Raw genomic sequence first — 15,538 nt, forward strand, 5'->3', positions numbered from 1 at the left:
AAAGCTCCCAGCCCCGCCTCGCCCCTCCCTCCTCCATCCATCTTCACCAGGTCACGAGAACCCAGCCTGCATCACTGCATGAGCGAGTGACGCACAACATTCCTCCGCTGAACTCACAACACCCATCCCCAGCACCAGACTCAACTTCTATATCTGCACCTCCATCCGCATACGCGAGCGAGGATAGATAGATACAGCCACTGCGATACAGCCACTGCCGCCGCCGCCGTTTCTTGCTCTGCGACTTCTCTGCTTTCGGAACCTTTCGCTCTGGTCGGTGCCGCGCGCCTCGCCTGCTGGGGCGGCGAATGCGAAGAACCACCCCGGTTGGGACCGGCGTCTGACGTCCGATCGGATCGGTTCAGGAGATGCCGCCGGCGAGGAGGGCGCTCAACCTCAACGCGCTGGCCGACGACATGCCGGACCTCGACCGCCACATGGGCTGCATGGCCGGCATCTTCCAGATCTTCGACCGCCAGCGCCTGCTCACAGCCGCGCCCCGCGGTGGACGCCAGCCGCGACACAAGAGCCTGCCTCCACCTCCCAAAGGTAACACCAACACCATCCATTGCCTTCGTCTCCATCATCCATGCCCTGCTACCTCTAGTCCTCTACCATTGCCATCGACATGCTCTGCTCTGCGTGTGTCGGCTGCCAAGCTCTATCCATGGTCTCGCGTAACCTCCCCAATCCTTTTTTTTCCCTTCTCCTTCTCGATTACAGTTTCCATGTTCAGTTAGTTTACTTGTTTCCGAGTTCTTACTCGCTCTCCGAATCGCGCGCTTCCTGCAACTGGCTCTGCTACCGTTGACTAGATATATCAGAAAGTTAGGTAGGTGGCTTTTCTTTTCTTTTCTTCTCTGGTCAGAAAGATTGCTTCTTGTGTTCACTCAACGCTAGTCCTTTCAGACTGCCATGCCATCCAGACTTGGGTAACATGGACACTTGGGACCTGACAAGTTCAGTAGCAGTACAAACAAATATGCCTTGGTTAGTAAAAACAGTAAAATAGGATTAAACTTCCTCTTGCAGTATGGTAGGTTTCTCAAACAAAACAGGATAAAACCTCCTCTTGCAGTATGGATGGTAGAGTTTTTCTGAAGTTGGGAACAAGTTTTGAGGATGGTATCTGTTTGCGGTTTTCTTCTTCTGAGAAGAAACTAATTATAAACAAGTATTCTTCTGCTAAGGGAAACACCTATAACTGCAAACGGAAATACTAATAACTATAAACAGTGAAAGCGGATTCCCACCATCAAAATCTTTTCCCTAAGAATGTTCAGCGACAGCGCACGACTACTTTTAGCACTGTACGAACCGGGCATTCATATAATGGCACCCAACCGTTATGTGTATTTCTGCATCCAGAATTAGCATAACTACTTCTCACTGAAGAGGACAGCTGAGCAGTAGGTTACTAAAAACCCATATTATTTTAATGAAACTGACTGAAGAGGACAGCTCAACTTTTGGTTAAAGAAACGTTCCCCCGATGACCGATTAACCGAAGATGACAGCTTAACAATTGGATTTAAAATGTTAATGCACCTAAACATAAACAATAAGGTGGATAGAAACAAGAAAATTTCTCGTCACCTTTTCTCCCATCAAATCCATCCATTTCATTATGTATGTACTACCAGAATTTACACGATAATGTTCTCTGTCTTCTCTGTTTAAAAAATTATTTACGAAACTATTCTGACGTCGTATTATTTTGTCCAGGCCGTACTCCGCCAAAAAGCAGCAGCAGCAATGTTCCAGCGCAGAGCTCAAGTACCCCAAAGATCATCCTGGTAATTCCACTGTCTGAACTAAAGCAACTTTATGTTTTCAGGGAAACCAATATACTCATGAATAAAAAGTGTAATACTGAACACATCAAGGACCATGGCTCTAACGTACGGATTGATTTTGCAGGAGAAAACATTCAGCAAAAGCATGACAGAGAACAGCAGCCTCTCAATAGAGTCGTCGAGAGCTTCTTGTTCTTCCTCTTCCTGCTCATCCTTCTCATCAATCGATGCCAGCAAATCAGTCCAACAGGAGCCTCCATACATCAACGAGGAACCCTTTGTGCAGAGACCACTGAAGAACTCACCAAGTCTCAAGGACGCTAGCGCTGACGCCAAGGCCGGGCAACCGAACGAGGTTGGTTTCAGGGACATCGTGAAGGACTCCATCAACCGGGACTCTGGGGGCCTAACTGTGAAGACTTCAGCTTTGGAGCCAAGAAAGAACATGCAGTACAAAGACTCGCCGAGGCCATTGCTTCTTTCCAAGTCGATGGACGGAACCTACGTCATCGGCATCGATAGGAGCAGCAAGGTCGTCCCTGTGAACGTCGTCGAACCAAGCAGGCGTTTCCAGGAGCATTCACGCTTCTCATGCGATGATCGGCGGCTCCTGCGGTCGGCAGAAACCCAAGAAGCCAAGAAGCCTGCTCCCACACGGGCCAAAGAGCTTCCCAGACTGTCCTTGGACAGCAGGAAAGAATCTCTGAGCCCAAGTTCACGTCTGAAGAACTACAGTTACAGGAGGACCGACGACTCTCTCCTGGATGCTCTTAGACCTCAAGATTCCCCAAGCCACAGGCGGTCCAACAGTGTCATCGCCAAGCTCATGGGATTGGAAGAAGCGCCAGATGCGACCGGGATGCTAATCGCTGACAGCTATGAGCCTGCAAAATCACCGAGACCAGCAGAACAAGCCACCCAGAGCGAGCGTCCATCGCGTTCGCCCAGGAGGGCTTGCCAGGATCAGTGTGTGTCTCTACCGAAGAATGAGCCTTCAGCACCAAAAACCAAGCCTTCTCCAAGAACTCTCACCGAAGCCGCTCCATGGAGGCAGCAGGAGAGAGGTGTCAGCGTCACCAACAGCAAGGCTTCACAATGCCGAGACTCTGAGGTGAGGCCAAGAACCCCGTCTCTGTATGCCGATATAGAGAGAAGGCTCGGTGGTCTCGAGTTCTCAGAGTGCAACAAGGACTTCAGAGCACTCAGAATTCTGGGTGCATTGCATTCAAAGGATGCTAAGCGCCAGAACGGCGACGGCGATAGTGAATCAGTGGCTTTTCAGGGGCAAAAAGAGGATCTAGCCACCACCAGTTGCAGAAGCTTTGAGTCTCCCATTGTAGTCATGAAGCCGGCAAGAACCACTGAGAAATCTGGGGTCTCAGCTGCTCCTCTTGCAGGGCTCAGAAGCCTCAGGAAGCTGCAGGCCAGAGATTCATCCCTTGACAAGAACGAAAGCAGCACAAATGAGAAGATCCATTCTCGCACTGCAAGGGCTCAATCCAAGTCTGAAGAACCTGCAAGCAGAGCAAGCTCCCCGAGGCCGACAGGCTCATCAAGCCCCAGGCTGGTCCAGAGGAAGGCAGAGTCAGAGAGGCGGTCCCGGCCCCCAGTCTCACCGAAGTCGCCGAGCAAGAAGTCGAATGAAGCAGCATCCCCAAGAGGAAGAACAAGATCAAAACCTTCTCAAGTGAAGAGCAACCGTGACAATGAGGTCTCGCAGAGTCCGAGAAGAAGGATCAGCTTGGCGAAGCAGATTGATGTCAGTATAATGGATTGTCAAAAGCCTACGGTTGTCAGTTCATCGTCCGTTCAACCAAACTACACTGCTGCAACACCAGCCCAAAAGGTAAAGATAAATAGATAACCATAAACGAAAGAAACCAGCCAGCTCTAAGATTCTTTCTGATATGCTTGTTCTTTATAACCAACTAACCAAAAATTCTCATTTCTTTCAGAGCCCTTCTTTCATCCTGGGGTCAGATCACAGGATTCATTCATTGGAGAATGTCCCAAGCCCCGTCTCGGTCCTCGACACATCCTTCTACCATAAAAGTATTTCGGATTCATTCAAAGGTGAGAAGTTGATCTAGCAGTTACTTTTCCTGCATATGACATAAACACCAATTTTTCATAATGGATAGCCACCAACTGCAAGATCAATGGCATGATCGATCCTACTATTTGGTCCCATTCAATTCAAAAGCCCATAGTGCTATGCGAAGGACAAACATAGTTAGCTGTAAGCATACCGATGACGCTAGTGACAGATAATCTGCAATAAAAGCTACCACCAGGTAGCTCGTGGTCCTGCGAATGGGAGGAACCATAGCATACTGATAGTTGCATCTGATGTGCTGGTAGTGAACAGTGCTATGTTAGCAAGCCCCACATGTTGCAATTATGCAGCAGCATGATGCATGTCCTCTGGTGTCTATACATTGCTACTATAGATGTGCCCACCAGTGCTCCTTTACAAATACAGCTAGTGTGTGTGATTCAGTGGATCATGTAGACAGAATAGTAATTTCACTTCTATGTGATCCATATACGTATTTTTTTTAGTTGTGCTGTTGTAATTCTGTACTTCTGTCTGCCACAAAAAAATCTTAGGTTTGTTAACTGGTTTCTGAATATATGTACCTTCTCTGTTTGTTCAGATGGTGAGACACATACTTCAGATGAATGCTGGAATCCAAACAGCCTGCCAGACACACCGCAGTCAAAGACAAGCAGTGAAGTCAACCAGATCAAACCGGAAAATCTAGAAGCCCTAATTCAGAAGCTTGAACAACTGCAATCGATGAACGATGAAGCTGCAAGCTCTAAAGATAACCAGTATATCTACGAGATACTCTTAGCATCTGGTCTTCTGCACAAGGAACTCAGCTTCGCAGCGATGCCTGGTCAACTATGTCCATCCAGCTGCCCGATCAATCCGGAGCTCTTCCTCATTCTAGAGCAAACAAAGCCACACTTCATTTCAGCAACCCAAGCTGTTACTGGAGCTAAGAAGAGTTCTGACCCTAACATGGAAAAGCTTAACCGCAGAATTATATTTGATCTGGTAAATGAAATTATAGCTCAGAAGATGAACATTTATAGTTCTGCAAGTGGAATGGCAAAACTTCTTCGATCAAGGAAGTTAAGTGGGTGCCGACTTTTCAAGGAATTGTGCACAGAGGTTGACAGGCTCTTATCCGAGAGCTCACCAGCAAAATGCTCCGAAGAGGATGAGGCTGAAAACATGCTGTTAGCTGAGGATGCATTGTATGATATGAAAGAATGGGGGAGCTCTGATGGTGAGATACAAGGAATGATTTTGGACATTGAAAGATCCATCTTCAGGGACCTTATTGACGAGGTCATAGGTGGAGAGGCTACAGAGAAGATGCAAGCTGGGCAACCAAAATTGCGCAGGCAACTGTCTTTCAGTAGTACATAAACTAAATATGATTGGCGATAGTTGTTTCCGTTTGGAAGCTTAGCCACTAGTAAATGTAACCCTCTGTATTTTGCTGAAGACTGAATTATATAGAAGAAATATAATTATTCCTGGCCTCAGTGTCATTGACACTAGAAGAAGCAAGCAACTGATTATGAACTCATATCCTTTTATAAGGTCCTCTCTGTCGATTTTTTTTACGGGAGTTCTCTGTTGAAGTTACTTTGATCAGATCATGTTCCTTTTCTTGAATACATACATAACTACTGTTTGTTTCGCAAGATATGATCACACGAAGCAATAGTTTTTACCCAATCTGCATCTATTTTGGATAAGAAGGGACCATTTGGCTCCTGCATGCTAGGAACATCACACACTATTATAGATAACAAGATGTTTCCTGCCAGATAGGTGTGATAACGCCCACTTGAAGTTTCAGACCTGTAGTTAGTTCCCAAACTGTTTGTACACCATAAAGGAAAAAAAATTCTACAGCAATCCTACCCCGACATTCGCACGAGGATGGTGTCGCTTGAACCAAACAAATAACTCATCGTCTTGCAGTAAATTGAATTGCTATATCTTGTGAATGAATATAGCATCCACAGGTTGCAATGGAGGCTCAGTACAGACAAACCACCCCTCTACTGGGCGGAATGACACGTCAAACTCTCCAATAAGAGGACTGTACTACAGTCAGTGCCAGATCATCCAGGACACCGGGCACATGATGCAGGGTGTGAATTAATTGGAAGCAGCTAAAGAGGAATGAACAGGAGAGGACACCGGAGCATGACACAGGACGAAGCTTCATTGGCAACAGCTAGAGGAATGCACAGGAGGGAGGGTGGGGGGCAGGCATTTGTGCGAGGGCGACAGAAGGAAGGCATACCTGGGCCACAGCGAGCATGCCGCGAGCGCGATGATCCTCCTCCGGACAGTTCTGGGCAGGCAAGGGGAACTTTGCACTGTAAGGATTTCAACGCCACTGTTAAACAAGTCAGTGGTTGATCATCTCAAGTTCTCAACACATGTGGAACTGTATCATAGCGATGGGCATTACCGGGGCCTGGGGAAGTGGAAAGGAAGACGCCTTCCAGCACATGGAGTGCCACCACTCAAGCTTGCTATCTGCTTGGCCGGAGTACCATGGGATGGTCGTCTGGAACAGGAGCCGCACTGGTCAGTATCAATGGAGCACGCCGTCCTGCCATCGACTACCAGCAAGGCACCAATCGATCACAGACCTCGTGCATGCATAGGATCGAGCACTTGGTGGGCATGGCGCAGGGGAACAACTGTCCCTGCCACAGCAAACTACACAGACCCGTAAAATCTCTGGAGCAGATCGCTGGTGTCCAAGGAACGCGAACTGGCCAACCTAAGCAAAACAAAGGAAAAAACAGTAAGCACCATGACTGAAGGTGACACGAGCTATACGTGGAAGAAGGCACTACTAGTAGTCTAGTGCTAGTCTACTACGGCAAGGACGCACCACAATCTCACCGCGGACACCCATTGAAGACGAAAACACCTACTTGAGCACACAAAACAGCATTCATCAGCTACAGACACGTAGACCATTACACTGCTCATCATCTTTCCTCCAGCCACACCCACATTTTTAACGGTGTGCAGAAATTCTGCAGCGCACAGGCAGTAGTATACAACTTGCATGCATACAATGATACAAGAAAAGAAAAGAAAGAGCAGAGGGTATTGAATTGCATTAGGATTAATTATCGGTGACATTTAACAACACTCAAAAGGGTTAAAGGGATTAAGAAGGTCAGGCTACAGATAAACAATCCGTTTTCGGGGAGCAGAAATACAGTGTCAAAACTCAAAACTGGGTTCTCCAGACAAGTCTGAACCTAGGCATTCTGATAGTGGTGCAGCTTGTACAGTAAAACTTTTCCACCAGCATGTCCGACAGAGAGGAATCCCGCTACCCGGGCTGAAGTCCAGGCAGTCAGGCACCTCGGGTACTGAAGGCTGAACCGAGGCCCTGGCCAGTTCTGGAACACGGTGAAGGATGGGACGTGCACGAGCCTCATCCCGTTCCTCTCATTCCTCGAGCTTATCGCCAGAATCTGAGCATCATTGTTGAACTTCATTTGACCAATCTCGGCTGTGAGGTTTTCAATTGTCTTCAATTGCTTGCTTTTCCTGCCAAGGAACTCATCCCTTTTGTACACATTCACGATGCCACTGCTGGAGCCTGTTGCAAAATAAGAGCTGTCCCGAGAGGTGCAGAGAGAAATGTCTGTCAGGGAACCCTCATCAGTAGCCTTGTGCATACACTTCCTTGTTCTAAGATCCCAGTGGTAAACATGGCCATCCCCACCGCTGCTCAGTAGCTGATTCCCACCGTCCGCAAAAGCCAATGTATGTACGTTCCGTTCATCTTGAGGGTTCCAATGATTTGCTTTGTTTTGGAAGATATCAAAAGAATGTACCCCTCCTTACCAACAAATTCAATGGTTCTAGAATCAGGTGATATCTCCAAGTTTTCCAGGCTTTTCTCCTCGCGTCCAGTCAAGGGTCCAGTCCTACTGACTGCAGCTTTCACCAATCAAATGAGTAGAAGAACTTCCTCCTGCCTGAAAGGATCACCTCAGAGCCATCAGGTAGAAAACGTGCCTTGCCTTGTGAACCGGACAATCCTCGATAAATATGCTCTGAATATTGGGGTTTCTCTTCCCGTCAATCTGGAAAAACCTCAGATGTTTGTCCAGGCCAGCAGCAAGCATCAGTTGCACATTCCTATGAAACTGCACTGAATTGATTGGACCACTGGATGGATCCTGCGCATTAGCATCGACAAGCCTTGAGAAGTCCAACATGCCAGGCAGGAGCTTAGTAGAACCCTTTACAACAAGCTCATCATTGTTCTGAAGAATACTGTCAACTACACCGTCCTCATTGGATTCATCATCAGACAACCCGGGGAGAGGAGCTTTACGGTGCATATCTTCCCAGCCAGTGAATGGGTTTAACTTGGTGTGGTGGCCACGCAGCCGAGCTTCATACTCTTTGCCGGATATCACATGCTCATCAGCCTCCTTTCTCAACTTCCTCAACCTTGCAACCTTTAAGATGTCCACCTCAGTGCTCTCCTCCTCATCATCTACCCATGCAGGCTTCCTACCCTTATATTGACAATGCCATCTTCATCAACTTCACTGCCCAAGTCCTCCTCATAAACAGGCAAGTCATCCTCACCATCACCAGCTGACCGATCCATGAATAACAAAGGACCATCCTGGTCACAAGCCGGCAGCGCAACCCAACCTCAGTGCCAAACTCCAGCGGCGCATAGATGGCGCGAACTCTCCAGCTGTCTCACCCCCTCCGCCTCTTTGTTCTGCTTGGCTTCGAACGCCTTCACCTTCTTTTTCTTCCAATCCTTATTGTGATTCCCCTTACCCCTCCTCTTTTGCTTCCGATCCTCATTGTGATGCTCTCGCCTGGCTTCCTTGCCAACCTCTGCATCCAGAGCAATGGGGGAGCCAATGCCCTGACAACTATCATGATAAACTCCAATTTTCTCCATGTGGCGCTTCAGGATCGCGTTGTGGGATATCAAGCTCATCATCCTGACCCCAGGAAGGAACAGCCTGCGAATGACAACAACAAATCAGCCAATACCAATCCCACAAATGCACAGAGCTTCTATCGGCTGCAAGGTAGTAGCATACTGCGGCCTCTGCTCACCAGCGTAATAGCCAAGATACATTGTGGAGGTTTAATTGGTTTGGATTTATTAAGAGCGCTCATTTATTAAGTAGTAATTATTACTGGATGATTAGTAAAAGCTCATACCTCAAAAAACCAATGTCCTCCGACCGGATACTGCTGAATGGGTGGAGAGAGACGGCAGGGGCACGATGCCGTGGTAAGAAGGAATGGGATGTGAGGTGTCGGAGACGCGCGTGAGACGTCGGGGCCGATTCTAAGCGACTGCGGCGGCGGATTGGGATTGGGGCAGGAGCAGGCCGGAGCAGGAGCTAGGTCAGGAGAAGAAGAGGGCGTACGGGGTTGGTGGGGGAGAAGCGAATGCGAGCACGCGGAGGGTCAGGGAGACGCCGGAAGTGCGCCGCCGCCGCGCCGCCATGGTAGAGGGGCCGGGAAGGGTAGACATGATTCTAGAAGGTCCAAGAAAATAATAAAACGAAAAGACGAACCGTCGGGATCGTAACAGGAAAATCCTGGGTCGGACCGAACCGACGAGCGGGTCGGACCGTGACCAGCCGAGCGAGGCCCACAAGTCAGTGAGACGCAGAGTGAACACTCGCCACCCCGCAAAACCCTTCCCGTTATAAACCCCTCTTCCGGCTCCATCCATTCCCCTTCTCTCTCTCTCTCGCTCCGCCTCGATCGACCCCAACTGCCCGCCGCGCCGCGTCTAGGGTTTGCCGTCCCGCCCTCCCGTCGGCGGCGGCGGCGGCCGTCCGCCCGTGCGCGGTCCGGAAGGTACCTCCCCTGCCACCCCCACGCGGCGTCGATCTCTCCCCTCTTTTTTTCACGCTTTTGGCGCGGTCGATTTTTTTGGGTTTGCTCGGCGGTCCGCGCGCGCGCGCGCTCGTCCTCGCCGTTCCGGGGGTTCGCCGTTCGCGAGACCCTGCGTGTTTCGGTGCTCTGTGTGGGGGATCGGGCTCCGTGCGGGGTAATGCTGCGGGTTTTGCCTTTTGCGCAGATTCAGGTTGAAATTCGCGCCCGTCTGCAAATTCGCGCTACATAACTTGCTGTCGGTGGATTTGTTGAACGAATTGGTCTCTTAGGGTCGCGAACTAGCTTGCGTGTGCTTGCGGGGGTCGAAAATAGCTCCCTTTTTAGTGCCCAATTCGACGTGCTGTATGAATCGCTCGCTGAGGTTTACGTGATGGTGTTGTTTTGTGAATTTGTCATCTTTATTTGCGCAGATTCTCTGTTTCTATTGCACTGATGCTCGCCGTTGACCTGTTTGGAGCGTCAGGACAACCTAGCCTGTTTGCGGCCATTAGATACGTAGCTTTGGTGGGAATTTTGTATGGTTTAAGAATTTGCTTTGGTGGGAGTGCTTCAGTTTGCACTTGGCAGCAGAGCTTCAGGCATTTCGTATTGCCTTTGCCTTGTGGGAAATGATTTTTGCCATATTATGCTAGGTTTATGTGCATCAGATGTGGTGGATGGTTTGATGCGTAGTTTCTTCATTTTGTTAGCTACCTTACTGTTTCGGTTCTGAAATTCCAATCATTATCCTTTTGTGAGTTGTTATATCTGCATGGTTATTAGTCTGTCGTTTAGTCAAATTTCCTTTGCAGAAAGAGGTTTTATCTAGCTTGCTTGTGGATTCTACTATTCCTGGTGCTCGATAACAACAGCTTGAGTCTGCTCAATAAATGGTTTTTGTTTTCTCAATATGACATGATAGTTATTGCCAATTTATGCTATGTAAGTTGTGCCGATGATTTGTGGAACACGTGTCAGCATGATAGCAATATTCCTGCACAAAGACCACTGTGCTAGCTGCTGCGTTTTTGTTTGCCAGTGGTTTGGGTGTTTGGAAACTGACGACTTTATAGATGGTTGCTCAGCCAATTACTGTGTATTCCTCTGTAGCAACTACTTGTTTTCCTGCAACAGCATTGACATTTTTACTATGAGCATTTCTGATTGACTACAGCTTTTGAATCGCTTAGGCTGCTCATTTGTACTATGTAAATTAGGCCAATAATTTGTTTTCCAATGGTTTGGGTGTTTGGAAACTGAGGACTTTGTAGAGGGTTGCTCCGCCAATTACTGTAAATACTTCTCTGTAGCAACAATTTGTTTCCCTGCAACAGCATTTGCATTTTACTACGAGCATTTCTGATTAGCTATCGCTTTTGAACCGCTGACGCTGCTCGATAGTCTCACGATATTCATTCGCCTTGAAACATTAGATGCTAATCAGTCTTATGTCTGTGCAGCAATGGCTACGGAAAGTGGGAATTCTGACGGTTCTCCTCATCCGAATGTGGTATTTTTTCTCTCCATTTGTTGTTATTAATCTGCAAATAATAGCAGTACTGTTAAACGTGATTGGTCTTGCTTGCAGATTGGGATTGCATTTGCTCAACAATACTACAAAATTCTGAATTCGCAACCAGAAGATGTCCACAAGTTCTATCATGATGAAAGTACTCTTGGTCGACCAGATTCTGATGGTACATTGACAACTGTAACAACTACAGATGTAAGTTCTCTGCAGCACAGCAGCAGTATTCTATGATTTTACCATTAAGCATAAGATGTATAAATTAAATGTGGACACCAGAAGTAAGGGCGCACCTCTCCACTCTTCTCTAAAATTTTAGAGCTTGGTTCTCATCCATACCGTAGACTCCACTTCTACCACTTGTTACTTAGAATTAAAAAACCTTGAGGGCATATAATGGTAGATATTATGCCATTTGGTTATACGTTTTGCTGGTATGTTGAGGACATCAAGCTGCTTTGGCATGGTAATTCACAATTGCACACTACTTCTGGATGTTCTGCCTTGCTGTATGTAGAGTGAATTTTGGCTGTAAATTGGGCATGTAATTGCGCATTTAATCTAATTTATAGGCCATATGTGTTGATGAAATTTGACTAATGAACATCGATTAGCTAAAGATTGTGCCTGTATATATCTTATACAACCATGTAATATCATTTGCTCGTAGTATAGCTATTCCAACACTTCTCTCACTTAATATGCCATGTAATCAATTAAGCAATGTCACATGCCTAGTCATGTGATTTGTTATAACTGATCTGTTTCTCATGCTGGACCAGGCTATCAATGAATACTTCTTATCTACAGAACTGAAGGACTGTTTGATAGAGTTGGAGAACATAGATACTCAGCCATCCCTGGCGGGTGGTGTGTTCATTGTGGTTACTGGATTTTTTACAATGCGTGATACTGTGAAGCATAGATTTACTCAGTCATTCTTCCTTGCTCCACAAGAAACTGGAGGCTATTATGTTTTGAATGACGTGCTTCGATATGTGCGGGAGATGCCATCCCCTGAGACAAATGAAGCTTTTGTTGACCATTCTAATGGAAACACTCAGATTGCCCCCTTTCCAGCTGAGCCAGGTATTGGAATTTCATCTTCCAAAAACTTTTCCTTTGTAGGCTGTTGACATTTCATATTTTATCAGAAACATCTATCAAGGAGAGCTTGGACCCAGAGCTTCCGTCTGCAGAGAGTGTTCCTGTCAACTGTGAAGTCATAAATCCATCTGCAGAGACTACTTATGTGGATGTTGAAGTCATAAATCCATCTTCAGAGAATATTGCTGTGAATGATGAAGTCATGGATCCATCTGTAGAGAGTATTTCTGTCAACGACAAAGTCAAAACTTCAGTTGGAAATCAAAATTCTCAGATTAAGAATGGTATTACTAAGATACCTGAGGCAGCCCCTGCTCCTCCTGCTTCAGCTCATAAGGATGTTATCAAGAAGTCTTATGCGTCGATTGTAAGTTTTCTATTGTTTACCTGCACTTTCCCTGCTTAGCCTGAACTGCGTGAGTTCTGAATACCAAATGGTAATTAACTTGATGTTTCATGCTTACTTGCTGGCTTCTATGAGGATAGGTCAAGACCAAGAATGAGAGCACACAGCCTGCTCCAGTTACCAAGCCCATACCTAGACCAAAACCTACAACAAAGAGAGCTGAAAATGTAGAAAATTCTTCATCTGTTCCTGCAAAAACTACCCATGCAGCTGATACCGCGCCTCCAAATGACAGAAATATTTTTGATGGTCAGTGGATCCTCCATATTTTTGTAAACTAAACTGAAGCATGAACCTTCACTGTACTGAAGTATAACACTACCTTGTTCCTTAGACCAAGGGTATTCAATCTTTGTGAAGAACTTGCCTTTGGATGCAACTGTTGAAATTGTTGAGGCTGAGTTCAGGAAGTTTGGTGCTATCAAGCCTTGCGGTATCCAAGTTATACACCGTGAGGTTAGTTAATATTGTATGAATGCAGGGCTTGGTTTCCCTAAATCGTATGCTTGCTGACATTTTTGTGATGGTTTTCCAGTCTGAGGGGTTCAGCTTTGGCTTCGTTGAATTTGAGTCTCAACAATCCATGTATGCTGCAATTGAGGTTTGTTCTCATAGATGTTTGTCACAGTCTGTAGTAATAATACTTACAAGTGCAATATTTGGCTATGCTCCATAATTGTGTTCCAGTTTTACTAGCACTTGCTTTGCAGTATTAGAATGCTGTGTTGAGTCCATTTGTGGAACTTAAGTTTTCTGGAGCACATTTAGGTTCATTTTGTAAATTAATTGCAGGGCTAATTGTGACTTGGCCTACTTATCCATCGTGGTTTCAACCTTTCAGTATCTGCAAGATGTTGCAAGAGCTGACTAATACTTGTTTTGATTTTTAGGCAGCGAAAATTCGCTTTGGCTCGTACGTGTCTGTTGTTCAGGAGAAACGAACCCCAAGACGAGGTGAGACAGCATTATGATCTCCACATCATACACAACTAAAATAGAATTATCTCTTCCATAGTCTTAGTCTGGCTTGCCCAGGTATACCATTGCTGTTCTCTTAGTTTTGAACATGCATGTGCCTTCTAGTCCTTACTCCATCTGAAAATAGTCCTTAATATAAACAATATAAGATGCATGACTAGTGATAATCATGTCTGGTAGGTTAGAAACTTGTTAAATTGCAATTTTTTCTTTTACATCACCCAACAATTTATGATGCTGATAACTGATCAAGTGTACAGAGATTGCTGCCTCCTTACACAATTGTTTTAGTTTTAGTCAGTCGTTTCAAGTTACCTTTTCGCTGGTTATTAGGCATTGATATAGCTCAATTGTCTCTCCTATGTTTTAACCTTCAGTTGTTAATTCTCTTAAAAAACTTCCAGTTATTAATTATGCCACCCATAGCAACAACAATGACAATCCTCGGGACAGTCGGGTCCTGCCAGGCAGAGCACTTTTTGTGAACAATGGCAGCAACCGTGATGGCGACAACTTCAAGGGACAGGGAGCAGGTTTTGTGAACAATGGCAACAACCGTGATGGCGACAACTTCAGGGGTCAGGGAGCGAACTTTGTGAACAATAATAAGTACCATCATGGTGAAAACTTCAGAGGACGCTTCGTGAACAACGACAACCACCGTGATGGCAATGGCATGAGGAATGAATCCAGAAATCAGAATGAGTACCCGGGCCGTGGTCGAGGATTGCAGGGGAACGATTACCGTCAGAATGGGAATGACTACCGTCAGAACAGGAACGGATACAGTCCGAACAGGAGTGGCTACAACCAGAACAGGGACGGTGGCTACAACCAGAACAGAGAAGGCGGCTACAACCAGAACAGGGAAGGCGGACAGAACAGGGAAGGCGGCTACAACCAGAACAGGGAAGGCGGCTACAACCAGAACAGGGAAGGCGGCTACAACCAGAACAGGGACGGTGGCTACAACCAGAACAGGGACAGCTACCGCCAGAACGGGGCTGGCTACCGTCAGAATGGGAACGGATACCATCAGGCACGACCATTCTACAATGACAATGGGAATGGGAGGTCTGGCCGCTTCAATGGTACCAAGCAAATACCTGTTGCTGCATAGAAACTCTGCAATCCAGCAAAGTAGGAAACTAAGACTATTCGCCCCTTGATAATATTCCCACCCCATAGTCCTCTAGGAATCTCTGAAATCATCCGCATTCTCTTGCATCCTATTAGGCCAAGAAAATTCTGTTTTAACCTGATGATGCCTCATTTTGACGTGCTGGTGCCTTTTTTGTGGCTAAGTTATTGCCGGATTTTGCAATGCTCTGACATGTAAACTTCAGTATCTGTGTTTGTTAAATGTTAGTGGCCGTTTGTAGCGACCTGTAAACTTGTTTAGGTATCTGTTATTATATTCAGCTGTTTCTCTCTTGCAGTTTGTCATCCTTGATTACCCTGCATTTGAATCAGTGTCTCAGCTCTTGCTCTCTTGTACATTTTTTGATGCTTATGTGTGTGTAGTGATACTGGAATGTGCTTATATATAGGAAAACACTTGTAATCGGTCGGCCGATCCAGCGCGAGGATAACGTCTCAAATCGCGTTTCCCTTTGGACCACCTTCCGCGCGCGCTGAGTTAGTACCATGCATGTGATGGGGTGCCCGACTGCTTCACACGCACGGTTCTCTCTCAATAAAACAGGAGAATGAGCATGCATGTACGCACATTTTGCCAGCTGCAGTTTATGCATGCGTGCTACCTAAATGAATGCATGGCTAGCTGT

General features: G+C 46.5%; 2 protein-coding genes and 1 pseudogene across 2 annotated transcripts; 2 read left to right on the top strand and 1 right to left on the bottom strand.

Moving 5' to 3' along the window:
• Positions 1-20: 20 nt before the first annotated feature.
• Positions 21-5,345, top strand: LOC127332717 (protein LONGIFOLIA 2). Its single transcript, XM_051359045.2, has 5 exons — positions 21-549; positions 1,726-1,796; positions 1,921-3,642; positions 3,752-3,869; positions 4,454-5,345. Exons 1-5 carry the CDS (start codon positions 369-371, stop codon positions 5,236-5,238), a joined length of 2,877 nt encoding a protein of 958 aa, XP_051215005.1. The 5' UTR covers positions 21-368; the 3' UTR covers positions 5,239-5,345.
• Positions 5,346-6,934: 1,589 nt separating this feature from the next.
• LOC127332718 (U3 small nucleolar RNA-associated protein 18 homolog) lies at positions 6,935-9,366 on the bottom strand (annotated as a pseudogene).
• Positions 9,367-9,603: 237 nt separating this feature from the next.
• Positions 9,604-15,236, top strand: LOC127332719 (nuclear transport factor 2). Its single transcript, XM_051359046.2, has 10 exons — positions 9,604-9,714; positions 11,193-11,242; positions 11,321-11,458; positions 12,043-12,349; positions 12,415-12,734; positions 12,854-13,022; positions 13,108-13,229; positions 13,309-13,374; positions 13,664-13,727; positions 14,156-15,236. The coding sequence occupies exons 2-10, from the start codon at positions 11,195-11,197 to the stop codon at positions 14,869-14,871; spliced, it is 1,950 nt and encodes a 649-aa protein (XP_051215006.1). The 5' UTR covers positions 9,604-9,714; positions 11,193-11,194; the 3' UTR covers positions 14,872-15,236.
• The last annotated feature ends 302 nt before the right edge of the window (positions 15,237-15,538 follow it).

The sequence above is a fragment of the Lolium perenne genome, chromosome 2 (assembly GCF_019359855.2).
Source record: "Lolium perenne isolate Kyuss_39 chromosome 2, Kyuss_2.0, whole genome shotgun sequence".
Taxonomy (NCBI): Eukaryota; Viridiplantae; Streptophyta; class Magnoliopsida; order Poales; family Poaceae; genus Lolium; species Lolium perenne.